At 35.6% G+C, this 21,820-nt stretch overlaps 2 protein-coding genes and 1 pseudogene across 2 annotated transcripts; all 3 read left to right on the top strand.

The window, feature by feature from the left end:
- Positions 1–182: 182 nt before the first annotated feature.
- Positions 183–9,092, top strand: LOC140978598 (ADP-ribosylation factor GTPase-activating protein AGD3-like). Its single transcript, XM_073443783.1, has 19 exons — positions 183–389; positions 1,137–1,213; positions 1,739–1,839; positions 2,877–2,947; positions 3,242–3,304; positions 3,961–4,005; positions 4,394–4,459; positions 4,552–4,599; positions 4,708–4,803; positions 4,886–4,927; positions 5,167–5,382; positions 5,496–5,627; positions 5,730–5,958; positions 6,088–6,179; positions 6,257–6,592; positions 7,034–7,179; positions 7,286–7,379; positions 7,844–8,328; positions 8,515–9,092. The coding sequence occupies exons 1-19, from the start codon at positions 345–347 to the stop codon at positions 8,612–8,614; spliced, it is 2,484 nt and encodes an 827-aa protein (XP_073299884.1). The 5' UTR covers positions 183–344; the 3' UTR covers positions 8,615–9,092.
- Positions 9,093–9,609: 517 nt separating this feature from the next.
- Positions 9,610–12,538, top strand: LOC140978597 (inactive leucine-rich repeat receptor-like protein kinase CORYNE). The gene is made up of 2 exons (XM_073443782.1): positions 9,610–11,154; positions 11,803–12,538. Exons 1-2 carry the CDS (start codon positions 10,271–10,273, stop codon positions 12,110–12,112), a joined length of 1,194 nt encoding a protein of 397 aa, XP_073299883.1. The 5' UTR covers positions 9,610–10,270; the 3' UTR covers positions 12,113–12,538.
- Positions 12,539–19,837: 7,299 nt separating this feature from the next.
- On the top strand, positions 19,838–21,155 carry LOC140979215 (protein NEOXANTHIN-DEFICIENT 1-like; annotated as a pseudogene).
- Positions 21,156–21,820: the final 665 nt, after the last annotated feature.

Genomic DNA, 21,820 nt, shown 5'->3' with positions numbered 1-21,820 from the left:
CGGTCGGAGGTTTTTTAAATTTCTTTTGAAAAGATGCTATGAATGTATAATTTGGGACAATTAACTAAAAAGGGTGTGTTTAAACAATAAAAACTTAAAACGTAAGGACATAAAAGTAATTTTAACCATGAATCCTTTTTTTTTAAAAAAACGCAATAGACTCCTTTTTCCTAATTTTCCCGTCTTTTTGGTTATCGGAGCTCGTGTCTTTGGAGATCCAAGTGTAAAATGCGAGCTCTTTTTCTATGATGCTTCCGCAAGCTTAATGGGGAGAAGATCGACTCTTCCTCTGTCAATTGAGGATCGCTGTTGATTAAGGATAAAAAAGAATTGGGCTTGCAAACATGCATTTTGCAAAGCTTGATGACTCTCCTATGTTTCGCAAACAGGTCCATTTTTACTCTCTTTCAATTTGCTATCACTCCTGTCACTTTATTTTGAGTTGGGTTTCTGCTCTAATTTCAATTTTCTATGCCAATGTATGATTTTTTTTTTGGTTCTTTCCTGCTAGCACACCTGTATGAAATTTATGCTTCACTTCATGGCTTATACTGCAATTAGAAGGAGTGTCGGCTCTTGTTCATGATTTTAAGTTTCTAATTACTAGGGAAAAGAGTTCTTAATTCAAACTTCTGAATAAAGCTTGTTGAATTGTCTTCTCAATTCCAATTTAACCTATGAAAAATTCACTGGTCTGTCTATGTTTATATCGTGCACTTTTTTATTGTTTCCATCTAAATTAATGCTTGATAAAATAATGTGTTGTGTAGATAGTCGAGAATTAATTATTTTGCCATAAATGGTGACTAAAGTGTTAAAAAAAGTTTCTATGAGATGCAAACTATTTTTAGTTGATGATCTTGGAACATTCTGTCTTGTTTTTACAGATTTGTGCAGCTCTGGAGAACGACAATATTACAATTTCCATATTTGCCTGTTCTGCATTTGAACAGCTAACAAGTTACTTTTTAATATCACAGGTCATTTGGTTGGAATTTACAAAGTGATCTTGGATGAACTATCCACTAATACTATTTTGAGTCAAAATTAGGCTTGGGTTGCATTACCTTGTTGGTGCCTTTTCATAGTCACGGATCACCGGTTTTGAAAAAAATGCCATCTATTTCTGCTTACAGATACAAACATTGGAGGAAAGTTCTGAATCTTTGAGGGAGAGGTGTCTAAAGTTTTACAAAGGAAGTCGGAAATACACGTGAGAACTTTTTGTTGTGTTTCAGCCTTTGTTTTGTTGATGTTTTTATTTTGAAAACCCGTGAAATTTTACACTCTTGGTTTTATTTCCCGATGAAGTTAAGATGTAGTTTAAGTTATATTTTTTTTTAGAGAATATGGGAAACTCTAGGGCTTTTTGATGTAATTAGATTCAGATGGGGCCATCTTGTTGAACTTAAGCCAATATTGCACTAATATCTCTTACCTTTGGTATCTATCGCATAGTATAAGGCACTTGTATGTTCTTAGACTTACTGTCCACGGAAGGAAGTCCTTCGAAGTGGATGTGCTACCTGTACTGTATTTTGCTACTAGAGATAAAAAGATAATTCAGAAATATGTGGTTTAGCTATAGAAAGATCTAGTACCATGATACATTCGTCCATTCTGTCAGATAATGAAGAGAAGTTTTTGCACTTTGATCTTTGTTCACTTCTAGTCTCCTTGGTTTCTGAAAGTTAATGTTGTATGTCTCTGACTTTTAACGATGCTGTACGACTTACAGTGAAGGTCTGGGCGAGGAATATGATGGAGACATTGCTTTTGCTAGTGCGTTGGAAACTTTTGGTGGAGGGCATAATGATCCCATTAGTGTTGCCTTTGGAGGTATTTTCTTCCTTTTTTTCAATAATATATGCATGCTATGTCTTGTTTTATTTTGATTATCGATGAAAGGTAGTTTCTACTTTCAACATTTTCTGATGTTGCACTTTTGATGTAGATACAACTGTACATTCAACCATTGCATGACCTTTATCTGTTTAGGTTTCAAGATATTTGAAAATCTTATTTTACTGAAATAATATTACAGTTCTGTAGATTAGTCTTCCATTTTACCATAACATTTTTCAGCATCTCAAAATCGGTTATTGCATATCACTATATGAAGTATTAAATAATTGGTTTAAAACCTCAATATATGATGTATTGAGTGTAATCTCATTGTTTTGATAATAATTCCTCAGTAATGCTAAATTCTAAACCACACGTCATTTACTCAATGGAATTGGTACTCATGAGGTCATGATCTATCATTAAGGAAGTTGAAATGGGACAGAGAAGAATTAGATCCTGTTAAATTAAAGCAAACCAATACCTTTTTCTAGGGTAACCTACCACTTGGAGCAACTGGCACTGAATCTAAACTCTAAGTATGGCACCATAACCTGCATAATTTTGCTGCCCACTCTTCCAAGAACAAGAATTATCAATGTTGCTTGGGTTTTACCTTTTATATAAACCAACTTTTGGCACTAGTCCCGTGACCTACCCAAATCTCCCGCTCCTTCCATTACCAAAGAGGGGCAGCTAGGCCTATGCCACCTTGAATGCTTGTGTCTATTTTGGACTGTTGGTAACAATGTCTTCCTGGTGTGGTGATAAATATGAAGTTCTCTCTTTGATCTCACAAATAGCAGATCCGACATATGTTCGAATTATTTACTCATCCTAAATTTTATTTCCCTTTGATCCAAGTGCTTCTTTTCGGTCTGTCTTATTTAAATCTTCCTCAGTAGTCAGTACTAGATTAATTTATTCTGTTTCATAAAATCTCCTGGTACATCGTTTATATTGGCAAATAAGTTTCAATCAGTATCTTGATGGGAATATGACGCTATCAAGCCAAATTCTAATATTTGTAGGTCCTGTCATGACAAAGTTCACCATAGCACTGAGGGAAATTGGGACATATAAAGAAGTTCTTCGATCTCAGGTAAAGTCATTGTTTTAATCTATGTTTTGTGGGATTTTACGCCTATTTATCTATATGGTTATTGCCTAGCCCTCGTGGAAAAACTGAAGAGCTTTTTATCTATTTTTTTGAGAGAATGGTGACATAATTAAAAGGGATCCCAAACAAGTATTGTACATAATATGTTTGTTGGTACTCATCCCATTTCTCTAGATTAATGCCCATCTCAAATTAGTAAGGTGACTTAGTGTAAAGAAATAAGTAACTAAGATATCATGCATTCCCATTTGTCTGGTTGCGTTTTCATCCTTTCAGGTTGAGCACATACTGAATGAAAGATTGCTGCAGTTTGTGAACTTAGATTTACAAGATGTCAAGGTACAATTTTTAATTCATGCTGTTTGATGTGAAAAATAGCTCATAGATTATATTTGTGGCTATATAAGTTCCTCAATATTTCACGCAAGTTAATTAATTCTGTTTTGCAGTTTATTATTTATGTAATGTCGTTAATAAGGAAATCTCAGTTGTTGTAAGTAGAAGATTGAAATTATTGTTAGTTAAGCAATAATGTTCTACTGTGTATGTGTCCATCCCTAACAATTGAACTGTAGTATTTTATCTTGTGTTGTTATGAGGCATCTCTTAAATTATTTGTACTCACTCTTTATTGCTATTTGTGCTAAAAAAAATTTACCTGCTACTTTTTTATAATTTGAAAGCAATAGATCCTCATGGGAAAACATGTTATTTCCTCAATCTGATGGCTTTGGTTTACTTCTATACATGACTATGACGTTGTTTTCTTTTCCTTGTCCATTATTCTATTTTGGCCATTCATAAGTTTTTAGCTGCTTCTAGGGAACTCTTTCTCCATGGTATATAAAGTTTAAAATATGATATGGTTTTTCGCCAAGAACTGGTTTAATGATATTTCATCTGCATTCTACATGCCTACTTTGCGATTTTTTTACCTATTTTTTTTAACTAAGATATTTCTTTTAATTTATTCACTGATGAAGTTTATTATGCAGGAGGCACGAAAGCGCTTCGACAAGGCCAGTCTTCTTTATGACCAGGTGATATTCTAGTATAAACCTTCAGTATGATACTTGTATTTAGCTTTATGAAGCATTTCTTCAGTCAACTTGATGGGTTTGTCAGGGGGTGACTGGGTGTGGTGGGTGGTTTAAATTCTATTATTGTTTTCAGTGATACATGTCAAATATGCCTGACAAGGATAGCTTAGCGAGCTAAAAAGGGTGTAGATGAGTTAACCAAAAGACAAATCTGTTTGTCTAAAATACTGTAATTCTGGGGTTGCGAAGTTGTTTTCAAACTCTAAACCAGAGGGAGTTTCTTGGAGCTGTATGGCTTCTTTAGCAGGCAAAATGTGATTAATGTGAATTTCTGATATGCTTTCCCTAGATATGTAACTGATAACTATCGGCTAGTTTGTTGCTACAGGCTCGCGAAAAGTTTTTGTCATTGAGGAAAGGCACAAGGAGTGACGTAGCAACTCTTCTGGAGGAGGTAAGATATAAAATTTGAAGCAAGAAGTCAAATTATGTAGTTCATATAAGTAAATATCTGCCACGTAACTATTTTGTCTGAAACACATCCAGGAGCTTCACCATGCTCAGTCCATTTTTGAGCAGGCTCGATTTAATCTGGTGTGTGATAATATCAGCTTTATATTCATTAGATCTTGTGAGCACAAATTAAATTTCATCGATGCATCATCACAAATCCTTTTTCTGAATGTTAACCATCCAATCCAGGTAACTGCTCTTTCAACCGTTGAAGCAAAAAAAAGATTTCAGTTCTTGGAAGCAGTTAGTGAAACAATGGCTGCTCACCTTCGTTATTTCAAACAGGTAAGTAAGTGGAGAAACCGTATAATGGTTGTGTTAATAGTTTTTTTTATTTAAAATACATTTCATCTTTGATTCCATGTAGGGTTATGAGCTGTTGCATCAAATGGAACCCTATATTAACCAGGTTTGTCCTTTTCCTACGCCTTTTCTTTTCGTTGGTTAAAAAAAAAAATTAACAGATTAGTTTTCTTACTATCTTCATGTTTTATCCATCTTCTGAATTTGGAGCAAGAAATCTTTACCTTCCACGGGTTAACAGAATTTTGAGGGGATACAATTTCCTAAATCAGTTGCTGCAGCCCGCACAGGAAAAAAATAATTCCAGATGGGAACTCTTGAATTTATGATGCTTATATTGTGCAGGTATCAACTTACGCGAAGCAATCGAGGGAGAGATCTAATTATGGGCAGGCAGCTCTTAACGAGAGGATGCAAGAGTATAAAAGACAGATTGATAGAGAGAGCAGGTGGTCTTCAAATGGGTTCAATGGATCTCCAAATGGAGATGGAATACAAGCCATTGGAAAGAGTTCACATAAGATGATAGAGGCCATCATGCAAACTGCTGCAAAAGGAAAGGTCGAAGAGTGTTGACATTTACAGTTGTTTCCGAATTATCATTACTGTACTTGTTATCTCTATTATTTTGTTTTATTCTGAGTTGAATACTAGTCTGAAGCTTACAGTTTCAGGTTCAAACAATTAGACAAGGTTATCTCTCAAAACGTTCCTCGAGCCTGAGAGGTGATTGGAAAAGAAGGTTCTTTGTTCTCGATAGCAGAGGAATGCTGTACTACTATCGCAAACAAAATAGCAAACCTTCTGTGAGTAGATATTCAAACTTCATATCAGAATTCAATGGGATTTTGATAAAAAAATTTCTAGTTCTCTTTTTTATCCCCATTTAAATTATCATTCCATAGCAGGGGTCTGGTACTCAACTTGTGAATCAAAGGAATAGTTCTGAATTGGGTTCTGGATTACTCAATCGTTGGTTGTCTTCTCATTATCATGGTGGGGTACATGATGAGAAATCCGTGGCACATCACACTGTGAATCTGTTGACATCAACAATCAAAGTCGATGCTGATCAATCAGATTTAAGGTTTTGCTTTCGAATTATATCTCCAACAAAGAACTACACTTTGCAGGTCTGTTATCATTCCTTAAAGAATGACCTCTTGACTTTTCGATGTGTTTATTTTCTGTTAAAGCAGTTTTGGGAAACATCCTCTTAATGGTTAATTGTCTGCATGGGTGCAAGTGACTTCTTTAACTTGTCAGTGCATGCAGAGAGTTCCCTGGATCAAATGGATTGGATTGAGAAAATTACGGGGGTGATTGCATCATTACTAAGTTCTCAGGCTCCTGTGAGGGTATGTAATGTTTATTTACTGAGGTGTTGGTAATTTTTTTTAATCTAATTAATGGAATTTGGTTATTGATGTTCCAGTGTTTGGCTGATAGTCCAATGGGCAGTGGTCATAATCGATCCACCAGCGAGAGTAGCTCATGTGAAAGTGCCGACTTTGATCATGGAGCAGTTGAAGATTACACATCCGATAGGTTTGCTTCTGTTCATACAGACCGCCCTTTGAGAAGTTCACAACAGCACAGAGCCAGTTTAAAATTTGAGAAGCCAATTGATGCATTACGGAAAGTGTGTGGTAATGATAAATGTGCTGATTGTGGTTCTCCTGATCCAGATTGGGCATCTTTGAATCTTGGTGTTCTCGTCTGCATTGAATGCTCTGGTGTCCACCGAAATCTTGGAGTACATATATCTAAGGTATAGGAAATGGTCGACCTCTATATATACTATATTATGATTTGCACCAGGGTCTTGTGCATTAATCATCTTAAACGCTTTTTTCAATGGTGAAAAGCCATGCCAGCGGTGCCTGCATGTGGCTGAAGAGATTCTATGAATGACTCTTTATTCACTTGAAATGGTTGAAAGACCGATGAGTTGTCATATCTGAAAAGTATCTCGGGGTTGCATGTATATGTCCTAGCCTCCTGGTTTTCCATCACCTATCTTATTGCAATTTAGAAGTATGCACCCGCTTCGCGGGATTGTAAAATGGGAATAAAGAGATGATGTATTAGTTCACTGTTTCATTTTATGTTTGATGATGGTGATGTTGTGAATTGTTTCTTACTTACACGATGTTTTATCTTGATTTGCATACCTGGGATATTGTGATCAATATAGTGGCCTTCCACATAGGTTAGATCGCTGACTCTTGATGTCAAAGTTTGGGAACCATCAGTTATAAATCTATTTCAATCTCTGGGCAACACCTTTGCAAACTCGGTGTGGGAGGAATTACTGCAGTCAAAGGGTGTATTCCAGGTTGATCTTGGCTCAACAAGGTAAAGCTTGTCCATTGCTGAATATAGTATGTATGTGCTCATTTTAATTGTTTCTGAATATAATTCTTGCATAAGTTAAGAATTGATTCATTTCTTAATACTGAAGCTTGTATCGGCCTAATAAACAACAAATGCTTTACTTCAACAAGCCCAATTCTGCAGATTCAATTTGTATGAAAGAAAAATTTATTCACGCCAAGGTAAGCTTCTTACAATACCTTGATTCTTATCCTGCAGTTTTTCTTTACCTTTTAGGCAGAAAGCTCCATACAAATTTGATATGAAATAATTTGTAGATCTCAATTGTGTTTTTCATCATATATATATTAATGGAACCCAAGGAATCAACACCCTTATGTTACCTTACTGTTAAACAATGTATGCAGATTCCTATCTCCTGGTGATCTACACAGTTCTACTCTGCATTAGATGGTTAAGAATTTATCACAGGTTTAGTGACTCTATTAGCAAAATGGGCTTGAAGCATCAATTTTCTCACACATATATCTCAAGAAACATGAGTTTGAGTAAATAATAAATGGAAAATGTATAAGAAAATTATCAAGATTGGCTTCCTCCCTATCATCTGTTTTTGACTTTTTGTGCGACTTATCAGATCTGATTCTTGATTTGAGCATGCAGAAGTTTTATTTCCTTTTTGCAGTATGCGGAGAAGGTTTTTGCCCGGAAGCCCAAGCAAAATCATCCAGTGGCACAGCAAATGTGGGATGCTGTTCGTGCCGACGACAAGAAAGCCTTGTATTGGTTTCTTGTCAACTCTGAACCCGATCTAAATGCTTTTACCGAGCAAGTAACTTGCAACTCTTCTCTTACCCTTGCCAAAGTTATGATGATGCAAGAACAGTCTGCCCTCGACCCCTACTCGTGCTGCTTGGATCCTGAGCTGTTGCAAAAGACATTTACAGCCTCAATAAATATAGCAAGTACTGGTGGCGGCAATAATTGCATGGAGGATGCAGACGGGTGGTATTTGCTCCACCTTGCTTGCGAAACTGCAGATGTTGGAATGATAGAGCTTCTATTGCAGTATGGTGCAAACATAAATGCTGTTGATTCAAGGGGCCAGACTCCCCTCCATCGTTGTATCATTAGAGGCAAAAGTTCGTTGGTGAAGCTTCTTCTAACAAGGTATGTTCATATTTGGTAAACTCAGTCTCACGTAATTGATCCATCAATTTCTACAGCTGTCACAGACAAAAAATGAAAATGTTTGTTCTGAATCAATTGGATCAGGAGTGTGAGCTTGCAATATTGTTGGTAGTATTATGTAGTTATCTACTGTGTGGTTGCATGATAACTCTGCATTAACCTCAGAGGAGCCGATCATCAAGCTGTGGATGACCAAGGTAAAACCCCACTTCAGCTTGCGGTGGAATCAAAGACCGAGGACAGTGAGGTGCTGGCTTTACTCTGATTTGCATGGAGGATGAATTGAAAAGAGAGTGAATATCGTTTAATTTATGTGGGTAGGTTAGTGATTGGGATGTTAGGAATGCTTTGTAGTTGTAATTATGTATCATGGCTAAAGGAATTATTAACGTAAAGTGGGTGACTGCGAATCCGGGATAGGAGGCTGCTTGTTGGTTTTGAATTTATAATGGAGAAGTGGCCATTTTTTGTTATATATGTAGTCGCACGAGAGGAGAGTGCGAGAGAAGAGAGTGAGTGGAAGGAAGCATTTAGTGTGTGAACATGTAATGCTATTAAACGATAGTTAATTGTTATTTGTAATTGTGAGCCATTGTGTGCGTGTGTTTTTGTATTGTGCATGGTTTTATTTTTGTTTAGTCCGCACGGCTGTCAGCTGTGAAGCTTTTGGTGAGGTGAATTTGTAATTTGAGTGGTACCACATTTTTTTTTTGTTGGAATTACTGAACGATCACGTGCAATAAGAATATCCTCTGGAATTTGAAAGATAAAGATGGAAACGCTGTTTATGTCATTTAGATTATTTCTCATCTTATCATATAATATATTTATTCCATTAACGGGTCGTGCTCAAGTTGCCCGCAAAGCAAAAATTCCAACACCAAACAGCTTTGCGGGAAAAGGCAGTACAAGTTACCCAAAAGCCAAAACAATTAAGTAGAGACGAGAGACGCATGCGATGCGAGTGTATCCTATCATCATGATAATAATCACGCTCCTATTGAATGTGATATGATTACAAATTCGTCTGCTTTCCTTAAAGCCGATGTGCTCTTATTTCCACACTTTGATAAACCCACTATAACCATACCCGAAGCAGTAAATTCCCATGTCGACAAATCAAAGGTTCAAAATCTTTCTTCGACTAATTAACGGCCGTCAATGTTCGACACTCATGGGCCCCACCCACTCCCAGTCTCATCAATGAATTACTAGATCTCTGCACTGAAAATATTAAAAATAGACGAAGAGATTATTTCCTCCTCGGTAAAAAAATATTTGAATTTTCCATGGTATTCTTTTTGAGTAGTGAAAAAACAACCGAGAGCCTAAAAAACACTGAATTTGGTTCCTGTGTCGCAAATTATATTCTTTCTTTCTTTTGTATCTTGTTTTTTAAATTTTAGTACCCTTTATGCTCCGGTTACACCGTGCGAGAAACTCGAGCAAAATAGCGTATCTGGTTCCTTTTCCACTATGAAAATTTCACCTGGACAAGAAAGAAGGGCGAAACGATACTCTTGTTAGAGAGTTGGCTATTATGGTTCCATTCCCATAAATCGCTCAATACATCGCAAAATCCTATAATCTGATTCTCACACCGTTCTTTATTTTCAAGTTTTGGAAGTTGGTTTTTCTGTAGTTTCCGGATTGATAAAGTTTCAATCTTTACCCATTTGGGGCTTGAAGATCACTACAGGAACTGTTAAAAATGCTATCCTTCTTCAACAATGTGGAGGCTTAATATTTCCTTGGGGAAATGTGGTGTGGTTTCAATCCATCTCAAGATGCTTGATCTCAAGTGTACTCTATTTTTTCGTCAATAGTAATTATACCCTAGCTTCAGCTCCAAAGATATCTGAAAGTTTTGGTACGAGACGGAGTTGTTTGTCCCTTGAGGTTGTGCCCTCTGTATATCTCGATGTCATACTATTATATGGACAAGAAGAGACATATACCTGGTATTTGCGGCTTTGAAGTCTTATCTATGGTCGTCCTGTTTATTTTCTACCTGAATATCATCTCTGCACAATGCTCAAGTAGGATGAGTGGACCTCCACTACAATTTCATGCGCAAAACTTCAAGAATGAGTTTCGGAGGATTTCTTTGAGCATTTTGTTTGGCATCATAACAGGACTGGTATGTGCTTTTCTCTTCGCCTTGCTAGTCAGGTGCTTCATCAAATATATTAACAGGACCCCGTTTATTAAAGGCCCCGTTGTGTTTTCTCTCCGAATTCCTTCCAAGACACTGAAATCAGCTCTCTCTAACGAACCCGAATTACTGGGATCAAGCCCCAATGGAATGTATTACAAGGCTATCCTTGATAATGGCCTCACTGTTGCTGTCAAGAGACTCGAGTTCTTTGACGATTGTTATCCTGAGGTTCAGAGCAAGGCAACGAAGAAAAAGATACAGCAAGAACTAATAGCTCTTTCTTGCCTAAGACATAGGAATTTGATGAGTTTGAGAGCTTATATCCGTGAATCAAGTGGGTATTCATTGGTTTATGATTATGTGCCAACCGGAAGTCTTGCAGATGTCACAAAAAGAGTAGGGGAGAATCAGTTACAACTTAAGTGGGAAACCCGTCTTCGTATTGCTGTTGGAATTGTTAAAGGGCTGCATTATCTTCATTTTACTTGCGATCCTAAAAGATTGCACTACAATTTGAAGCCGTCTAATGTAATCCTTGATGCGGAGTTTAAGCCGAGGTTGGCAGATTGTGGGTTGGCCATTGTAATTCCTAATTTTTATAGAGTAGCATCAGGCTACAATGCACCAGAATGCATTCAAAGTTGCAGGTATGAAGTTTCCATGAGCCTGCGATATTGGCTCTTGTATTTTTTTTAATGCAACTTGAGCATCCATTGTAACTAGATATAGAATAAAGTTGTGGGCTCATTTATGTCTATGTTACTTATATAGTATCAGTCTCAGCCTGGAAGGGTAGCTGCTACCGCATGGGTAGATTACCTATTAAGGTCAAGTTTATCGGTTTTTGGTAGCCTTACCCATTAATAGTAGTATCATCTTGCATTCCTACTTGAAGTTTCCTATGTCGCTCGCAGATGCTTGACAACAGGAACCTTGAAGGCTTTATGATCAAAAAAAATTGTTTCTGTTTCCATTTTTGCCGTATCCCTTGCAACTTTATGGCGTGAAAACTTCTGAAGACAACTGAAAGTGCTGTAGGCTTAGGAATGCTAAATGCAAATAGATTAAATTTTTGCTGTTGATTGGTAGTGTAAAGCTTGTATTCCCTTATTGTCTGAGATACGGACTTGTTAGAACAATTTATTAATTGAAGTACTCCAATTACATTCTCATTTTATTTCTGGTAAAATTTAGTTCCCAAAAAGAAGAAAATAAATCTCTCTCTCTATGCAGCTGCACCTCATATTTTGACATATTTAAATGCTAGCCGTTAAATATTTTATTTACTGTTCCAGGTATACAGATAAGAGCGATGTCTTTAGCTTTGGGGTTATTTTGGGTGTTCTATTAACGGGTAGGGACCCATTGGATCCATTCTTTGGGGAAGCCGGCAACGGAGGAAGTGTGGGGCAGTGGCTTCGGCATTTGCAGCAAGTAGGTGAGGCTAGAGAAGCACTAGACAAGAGCATTTTGGGGGAAGAGATGGAAGAAGATGAGATGTTAATGGCGGTCAGAATTGCTGTTGTATGCCTATCAGATATGCCTGCTGATCGACCCTCAAGTGATGAGCTTGTTTCCATGCTCACTCAATTAAATAGTTTCTGACTTCTCTTCTCAAAATCCTCTCAAAGAGCTCTTGGTTGTTCCCGCAGCTTTTCCGCAATGACCCTAGGTTTGCCGTGCTAGCAACCATTGAGCTTCAGCATGACCACTAGGTCTTCCACAAAATTAGCTTCTGTGTATTACCAATCTGAATAGTGGTGTTGGTACACAAGTTCATGGAGTTTGGAGCACTACCATGACTTTTCAGTTTGTGATACTGAATACTATTTATTGCATGGAACTAGGCGGGGATCCTAAAAATATGCTTTAGTTGTTAACGATAGTGGGGTTTAGTCTACTTCCTTTTTGAGCATCTTAGAGTGCGCATTTAGGATACAGACATGCAGATTTTTCTTGAATGATTTTCCTATTTATAATCCAGTTTGAAAAATTAAAATACATTCGTTGATGTGTACATTTCAGATAGAACTCGAATTTGTGGCATGATGTTGTTTCAGTAATTTTAAGTGGTTGACTTATGATCTATGGATCGAAGTTTGAAACAATAGGAAAATAAGCGGGGAGAAAAAGACTTTTCTGACCTTTTCCCTTTTGCGATTGGAACAACAGTTGTTGTAGTAAATGAAAGGTAATTTTTCGAGTTTCAAGATAAGAAAGTTCTTCTTAAGATTGTTTGTCGGTGATACCTTGAAATCTTCAATAACGCAAAATGAATCATACACCAAGATTGATGAATTGAGGCAAGTATTAGATAATCTCTCTTTAAGAAAAAATTGACCCTCTCAGTACTTCGATTTATGACAATTATTCTCCAAAATACAGCATCTACTTTTTACAATAACATCACTATAAATTATAAGAACAATAAACAAAAAATGGAGTGTACGCTCTTTCAAAATAAGGAAGTAGGGAGAAGACAAAATGAATGCAAGATATGCAGATAATCTGACGATCAAAAGTGTTTTTCAGTTGTATTTGATCATGTATTTATAAATATCAATCATTAGACACATGTTGTTTCATCTTAGAAGTGTCCCTTCATCCAAAAATCTGATGAAAAATTTCAAAAGACACCATTTACAGCATCCCAGGTGGCCTTCGGTCTTCTTTCCTCTGGGAGGACTTGTTTCACGAAGGGTTTCCTCTTCTTGCCAAGCGTCATGGCCTATTAGAAGTAAAAGACGCTCTGGTGAGATCTTCACGGATAGAAAAAGATTGCAGTTCATTCATATCATAACATAAAGGGCGGTGATAAATTTCTATTAGGGAGTAGCGATCAATCAGAAAGAGGTTGACATATACTCTTAATGGTCTATCATATCACTTAAAGGATACTTATAGAGCTATAAGATGGATGAAGGACTCCTTTTAATGGTATAGAATACCTTGTATGCGATATATCATGAAAACCCGTGACATTTAGCCATTCAGCGCGCCGAGCGCAATGGCGCCTAGGCACCTTCCTCATGGCCCTGGAAATTCTAGGGCACTAAGGCAAGTGCTAAGGCGCCTTTTTGCAGCCTGGATTGTTTCAGCCGCCATTTGAGGCGCTGAGGAGTCCCTCTTAAGCTCCTCAGTGCCTCCCTGGCACCCGAAACAATCTTTTGAGTTTTTCTTTGCTTATTTCGATTCATTAAGCTTTAAAACATTCCAATATAAAGTTTGATTGAATGACGCTGGGCCTAAGCTTGCTGAAGTTGAGTGAAGTGCTTTTTCATTTCAAGGAATTATAAATGATTGTTTTGAATGCGATTTTCTAAATTAGCTCAAGAAACTAAAAGTGGGAATTTTATGTGACACTAAAAATTCCCTTATTGTAGGTTTTGGAAATAGGTAATGGCTTGGTGTGCAGTGGAGTCTTCCTGTTTTATCTTAAAATAATGTGAGATTTCATCGGGTTTTTGTTTTGTTTTGTATGTGTAATTTGTGTGTATGTGTTTTTTTTTAAAAAAAAAAAAAAATTAGGACTCCCCACATGTATGGAACAGATAGGGGAGTCCTTTTATTTTTTAAAAACAGGCTACACTTAAAACACAAACTCCCCCCCATTTTTCCACTTTAGTAAAATATTTTCCAAATCCTGATTTTTAAATTCATTCTAATGTCATGATAGAACGCAACTTTTTCGATGATGTAATTAATGGAGACATAATGTGCTGGGCTCAGGCTGGCATGTAATGTTGTTATGCTAGATTAATTATGTGTATTGATAATGAAAACTGTTGTTTGATTTTGTCACTGTTAACCATACAATATACTTATTTTTGCGTGTTGTCCATCGATTAGCAGCATAATTTAGTAGTTTCAATGCAATATTTTAATAGTAATGCAAAAGTTTATTTTAACTTGTGCAACTTGCATGTAGTATAACTTGAATAAATAAAGACCAGATTGAAATTATGCACAAGTATTTGTACTTGTGCAACGCCTCATGGCAAAAATTCACTAGGAAAGTATGTAATTTGTTTACACAAAATAATACTAGTAAAAATGACAAAATCAAATTCCTTGACATTCCAAAGAATTAAAATGCATCAAAATAAATCAAACTAAACACTAGATGCATAAACCGAAGTTGCTTAAAACAAATAATAGAAGAACACTCTTCGAACAACACTGTGGGGACCCGGACGCTAATCATCTTCTTAATCATTCTTTAAGAATAAATGGATCAATTAATTAAACCGGGTCTAAAATTTTTTTTTTTATACAAATGCGGAACGTAATGGAATCGTTCTAATATACATGTCAACATAAAAGTACAAGTCTTGTACAAAATACATTCAAACTAGGGTTCAACAACTATACATCAAGTGCTGAAACTAAATCTACATCAAAGTCCGGAATCATCACTCTAATCTCGATTTCTCATCCTCTTCTTGACCCTGATTCAGTCCCACCTGTTGTCATGCACATATACAAACACAACAACAGCCGGAAAACTCCGGTGAGAATATAATCCCAGTATAAAACAACGAAACATGCATTGTATAAAATCATATACATTTATTAAAAGCATGCATCATAATCTAAACATAATCGAGAAAACATGTAACATAATCTATGAAACATAATCGATACAATTCAGTAAATCAAACTCGGATTCTTATTCTTTGACTCGACTCAATCTGGAGTAGTCTAGGGATCCCGGTTGAATAAGAACGCAACAACTCATCTACTCTCCTCAGCTAGATAGTGGTACGTTATTATTCCCAGACTTTGATACACTATATTGAATCTTTAGCACAGAAAATGGATCAGAATGTTCAGAACTCGATGTTGATGGTCAGATCAGATCATCAATTAGAATATCAGGCTCGTGATGATGTACTATATGTGAATAATCGTATTGTTGTGCCGGATGTTTCAGAGTTGAGACAGCAAATATTGACAGAAGCGCACAGCAGTCGATTTAGCATTCATCCTANTCGATTTAGCATTCATCCTGGTGGCAGAAAAATGTATAACGATTTGAAAAGATAGTTTTGGTGGAAACAGATGAAATCAGATGTCACATATTTTGTATCTAAATGTTTGAATTGCCAACAGGTGAAAGCAGAGAGAAAGAAACCAGGAGGTCTACTGCATAGCTTATCGATTCCAGAATGGAAATGGGATCACATCTCCATAAATTTTGTGACGCAGTTACCGCGATCCTCCCGAGGTTGTGATGCGATTCGGGTCGTTATTGACAGATTGACCAAATCAGCATGTTTTATTCCGTACAGAACGACGTACAGATATGACCAGATGACAGATATTTATGTCAGAGAAGTGGTCAGATTGCATGGTGTGCAGAAGTAGATTGTATCAGATCATGATCCTCGATTCACTTCACACTTTTGGCACAGTTTGCAGCATGCTCTGGGTACTACATTGCATTTGAGTACTGTATATCATCCTCAGACAGACGGTCAGTCAGAAAGGACTATCCAGACATTGGAGGATATGCTTAGAGCTGTAGTGCTAGATTTTGGCACTAGTTGGCAAGATTCTTTGCCACTTTGTGAGTTTTCTTATAACAACAGCTATCAGAGGAGTATAGAGATGGCACCGTTTGAAGCGTTGTACGGCAAGAAGTGCCGATCCCCTCTTTATTGGGACAATATTTATGAGATACCTGAGATTGGACCTGATATGATCCGAGATATGACAGATAAAGTGAAGCTGATTCAGAAGAGAATGAAGACAGCTCAGGACAGACAGGCCAAATATGCGAATATTCGACGCCGACCTCTAGAGTTTGAGCAAGGAGATAAAGTATTTCTCTTTTCAGAGGCGTTATCAGATTTGGCAAACGAGGGAAGTTTTCTCCTCGTTACATTGGTCCATATGAGATTCTGGAGAAGATTGGTACTCGTGCTTATCGACTTGCTCTTATGCCTTCTCTATCTGTAATACATGATGTCTTTCATGTATCTATGCTGCGGAAATATCTCCCTGATGATTCTCATATTATTCAGCCAGACGAGGCCGAACTTGATGAAAGTCTGAGTAATGTTGAGAAACCTATTCAGATTCTTGATCGTGAAGAAAAGCAGCTCAGAACGAAGACTATTCCGCTTGTGAAAGTCCAGTGGAGTCGTCATAGCATTGAGGAAGCTACCTGGGAGACTGAATCAGATATGAGACAGGAATTTCCAGAGTTATTTCACTGATGTGAGTATTTTATTTTAGCTTCTGTTATATCTTCTTATCTTATGTGATTTGATTGCCTGCGATTTCGAGGACGAAATCATGTCTCAGATGGGGAGAATTGTAAGGCCCGAGATTTTATCATTTTAATCCGAGATTATTTAATTTATGAATTTTGGAATGTTGAGTCATATTCCATGGTTTTACAATTCCATATGAGTGAAATGGAATTAAAAAGAGCTATGAAGACCAAATTGCAAATAGTAAAGATTTCAGGGCTAAAGTGCAATTAATGGGATTTGAGTGGGACACTTGTCTTCACCATGCACTTGGATATATATAATTCTTCATTCCTTTAGATTTCTCCAGCAGAAACCGAGAGCAAGCCATGAAAATTTCCTCAAGCTCCATTTTGTCTTAGAAATTTGGTTGTGCAAGATCCGGCCATTAGAATTTTGATCTGAACACAGTTCTGTGATTATCTCGTCGACAGCTACTACAGGACGTAAGTTTTATTGATTTCTGATATGATTTGAAATTATGATTTTGGAGGAATTGTGATTTGATTATTAGTATGTGTTCTGGCGATATCAGTAATCGTATATTCGAAATCAGATCGAAGAACAGACAGTAGATGGAATTGTTATGACTTTTCAGATTATATGATTGAGAATATACAGATTTGATATTGGACTTGTATTTGTTGATTGATTATGAGTTATGATATTGTATATGTGATGTTGAGTTGACGAGGGGATCAATATTGTGCTGTTATGCCGTTGAAACATCAGTAGATTGATATTGATCAGATTGAGTATTGAATTGAGTGGAATATTGATATTGTTCTTCTCGATATGTCATTTCAGATTGTATTGACTGCCTTGAATTCAGAACTTGGCACCTCTGCCAAAGACTCTATGTCTTAAATCAATCGTCTAACTCATGCTTTCTATCTGTAAATCAATAGAACAAGCAGATAAATGCAATGAATTCGAATATTTGAAAACAATAGCAAATAAGTATGTGGTTTTAGGGAAACTCAAGTCAAATCTAACTCGAGTCGATCTCCCGGTTAACATTGTTTTATACCTTTCTTTTTGTAGTCTCGGTCTGAAGAAATGGAAGTTCTGAATTCAAGGCAGTCAATACAATCTGAAATGACATATCGAGAAGAACAATATCAATATTCCACTCAATTCAATACTCAATCTGATCAATATCAATCTACTGATGTTTCGACGGCATAACAGCACAATATCGATCTCCTCGTCAACTCAACACCGCAGATACAATATCATAACTCATAATCAATCAACAAATACAAGTACAATATCAAATCTGTATATTCTCAATCATATAATCTGAAAATTCATAACAGTTCCATCTACTGTCTGTTCTTCGATCTGATTTCGAATATACGATTACTGATATCACCAGAACACATACTAATAATCAAATCACAATTCCTCCAAAATCATAATTTCAAATCATATCAGAAATCAATAAAACTTACGTCCTGTAGTAGCTGTCGATGAGAGAATCACAAAACTGTGTTCGGATCAAAATTCCNGGATTAAAATGATAAAATTTCGGGCCTTACAAACACTCTACATCAGTGTTGTTTTTCACGTGTCTTTAACACCAATAAGCAACATGGCAATTTTGTGAATCAATCAGACAAAATCTTCACACGAAAATCTCTAATACTGAACTTGTGCAAGTTCAGAAAAACTCCAGCAGCTGCGTAAAAGTCCTCTCCAAGTCGTCTCGTTCTTCTCTCAATATTCTATATATATAGATCTCCATATCTTGACCTAATTATCTTTCCATAAGAACAAAATCCTACAAACATGGAAATAAGAGTTTATTAAGAATAATACCCTATTCAAATCTAAGATATTATATCTTAGAGATAAATATAAAAAACAAATCATACAGGATAAATGTCAAGATTAAATTAACTAGGAATAAATCTCATTACTAGATCAAATCAAAGTAGTCTAGAAATGCAAAACTCTTATTTTTCAATTTAAATAAAAGATCAAAGATTAATTAAGAATAAAATATTCTTTTCACTTAAAAATTTGAATAGAGATATAAAGTTGTATGTTTGGAAAATGGATATTAGAGAAGTATATTATGAAAATGATTTTAGTGTATATGCTATTTATAGAAGTGATTTGGGAGAAATATATCATACATGAATTCTGCTTTTTTCTGGCAGTTTCATTCACTTGTTAATTTTATACTGCATAGAGAAGCCAGCATATTGATTATTGCTGTCTGACAAGTGTCTGTCTAGTTCTTACCTTACATTATATAAGGGCATACACAATGGTAGATATTTTACAAGCCAAGTCATCCAAATATCCTCTCCATCTAAATATTCACCACTGTACACTATTGATTTGTGTGTCACTATGTAACCGGGTATTGCAATTTTTTTTAAAAATTTCTTCAAGCCAGCGTGAGTTTCACGCTGACTTGAGACGCATGCGTTCATTGCACTCGCGCGTCAGAAAACTGCAGTGGACAATTAAATGAAATCCTTGGTCGATCAACAAATGGTAGACCATTTTTTATGGTCTACCATTGTTTGGTCGACCAATTGTTTTGTTTTTTTGGTCGACCAATTGTTTATAATTTCTGTTTTCATGTCTTTTTTTTAGTATCTTCGTGAAGTATTGATTTTCAATTATTATTATTATTAATGTTGTTTTATGGTTTGTAATTTTTTATTATTAATGTTATAAATATTGTTTTGTGGTAAATTAGTTTTATATAGTTTGTTATAAATTTTTTAATTTTATTAATATTTATTTTTTTAGAAATTAGTTATTCAAAAATAATCGTTATAAACTTTTTAGTTTTATATTTCAATAAAAATATAATACTAAATAATAGATGAAAGTAATTAAAGTGGTGAAATGATTTTATTTAAATGAAAATAAAATATTAATTAAAGTGACAGTGGGACTCATAAATATTTCGTTGGTGTGATATTTGATTGTGAAATATGAGATATTTGAATAGAGAAATATTTGATTGATGATGTGGTTTATGGAGTTCACAAATATTTGAAGGAAATATCATCCTTACTGTGGATGCCATAGTCACAATCTTTGTTGAATTTACAATGGCTTGTTGCCTCTTGAAATATTTGACGATAGATGGGCTGCAAGAGTGCTAGTGAACAGTGATAAAGCGTGTGCCCATGGACGAAAGGTAATATTTTGTATCCCGGATTCAACATTTATCACGTCTTCTTTCAAAGAAACATCTTCAAGTAAGGGAGATAACTTTTCAAATCGATTGATGTGAATTTTGATCACAAGTCCATATGCATACATCACATCAAAAAGTTTTCAGTCACAGGTTTTGTATTTGCAGGATGTCGGACTTCCTAGTCAAGTTGCCAATTTCACAAAGGTGAGTCACAAGCATGTTAATGAAACTATGATTTTACACCAAACAGATAGACATTTTATGGTGTTTGTGAGAGGTGTATAATTGCTTTCCGTCCGTCCAGAGTTTCTTCACACAAAGATAGATAGGTGTTTGGGGCATTCAATCTCATGTCACTAGTCTTGTTTGAAAACTGCTGTTATTGAATGTGAAGTGATTTCTGTTGAACCAGAAAGTTACCGCAGTTCTTGAGACGAAGAAAGATGGGTTTGGCAGATTTCTTAGCAAGATCAGCCTGAACGATTTCTCCTAGTGTTTCAAAGAATTGCATAGATATTCAGGTGAAAGAGATAGCAATCAACATGTGCAGTACCAACCTTAGTTCTGCTGGTGAGAGGCTAGCGAGATTTAAGAATATGAAAAAAAAAGTAGTGAAAAAACCTCAAGATGGCTAAAAAAGTGGATGGGCCCAGCAATAAAAAATTCCCTCCCAAGCTTTAGGTAACTAGTATGGTTATTCTACGACTACTTATAGTTAACATGTGCGGTATCAACCTTAGTCCCGATCTTGTTTTTATCTGTGAGAGTTTTTTTGTTTGTGGTGTTTGGATGTGCAGTGGGCGAACAGAATATTATCCTCACTTACTCAGGTTTGGGTTATTAATACGATGACATCTTTATGTCTGTGGTTGTATTGGAATTCTAAGTTGTGGCTTTTCAGGTTGAGAGCTGTGTCGGTAGCAAGAGTTTCAGGACCAGTTGCTTGTTCATTTGACAAGGACAAGGATACAAATGGGGAGTACCAAAGAAACCTCAGCATTGCTGCTGTCTCCAGCCAATATTAGCTTTTGGAGTTCAACTCTCTGAAAATGAAGGTGGAAGCACCCACTGTGGCCTCCCAATAGCCCATCGTCCCAGAATAATTTTTTTTTTTTTTTTACAAAAGATTGTGGCTTTTGTAACAATTTGTTCACTTGTTGTTTTGGGAATTGCTGGTTAACACACTACACTACCCGCCTCCACCGACTATGGATTCATAACAGTAGGCGACCATTTCTTATTTTGTTGAGGTGGAAATTAATTTATGATGAATTTTTTTTTTTTTAAATCTAAATGGATGGGTTTGAATGATTTATTGGGTATATGAAAATGAATCAAATCAGCACTTTGGGCCATCCATCACTGATCCATGTTTTCGGAAATTACATTTTAAATGCTTTTATTCAATTACTTCTAAGTAATAATATAAATAATTTTATCATATCACTTGTTTTATATAAATATTATTTATCTAGATCAATCAAATTATTAATTATTTATTTCACATCAATCAAATTCGTAATAATTTATCTCACATCAATCAAATCAATAATATAAAATTACGATATTACCCTTAATAAATAATATTATTAATATTCTATTAATATTTTCAACAAGGACAAAATGGTAATATCATATTATCTCAAATTTAATCAATCAAATCAATTAAATCAAACATTATATTAACTATCATTTTCTATTTATTTTATTATTACAAAATATTACTTATCCTCATATTATATATCTCATACCATGAACCAAACGGTACCTATTTGTTTAAAAAAATATATTTTAACCCCATCTTATTTAAATATTAATTATAGTTCGATTTCGTTTTCAGAGAATTTTATTGTTTTAATTTAAATGTTTTTTTTTTTTTACATTTTCTCC

The sequence above is a fragment of the Primulina huaijiensis genome, chromosome 6 (genome assembly GCF_012295235.1).
Source record: "Primulina huaijiensis isolate GDHJ02 chromosome 6, ASM1229523v2, whole genome shotgun sequence".
Taxonomy (NCBI): Eukaryota; Viridiplantae; Streptophyta; class Magnoliopsida; order Lamiales; family Gesneriaceae; genus Primulina; species Primulina huaijiensis.
Note: the sequence above shows the minus strand (reverse complement) of the source record. Positions and strands in the feature narration are given on the sequence as shown.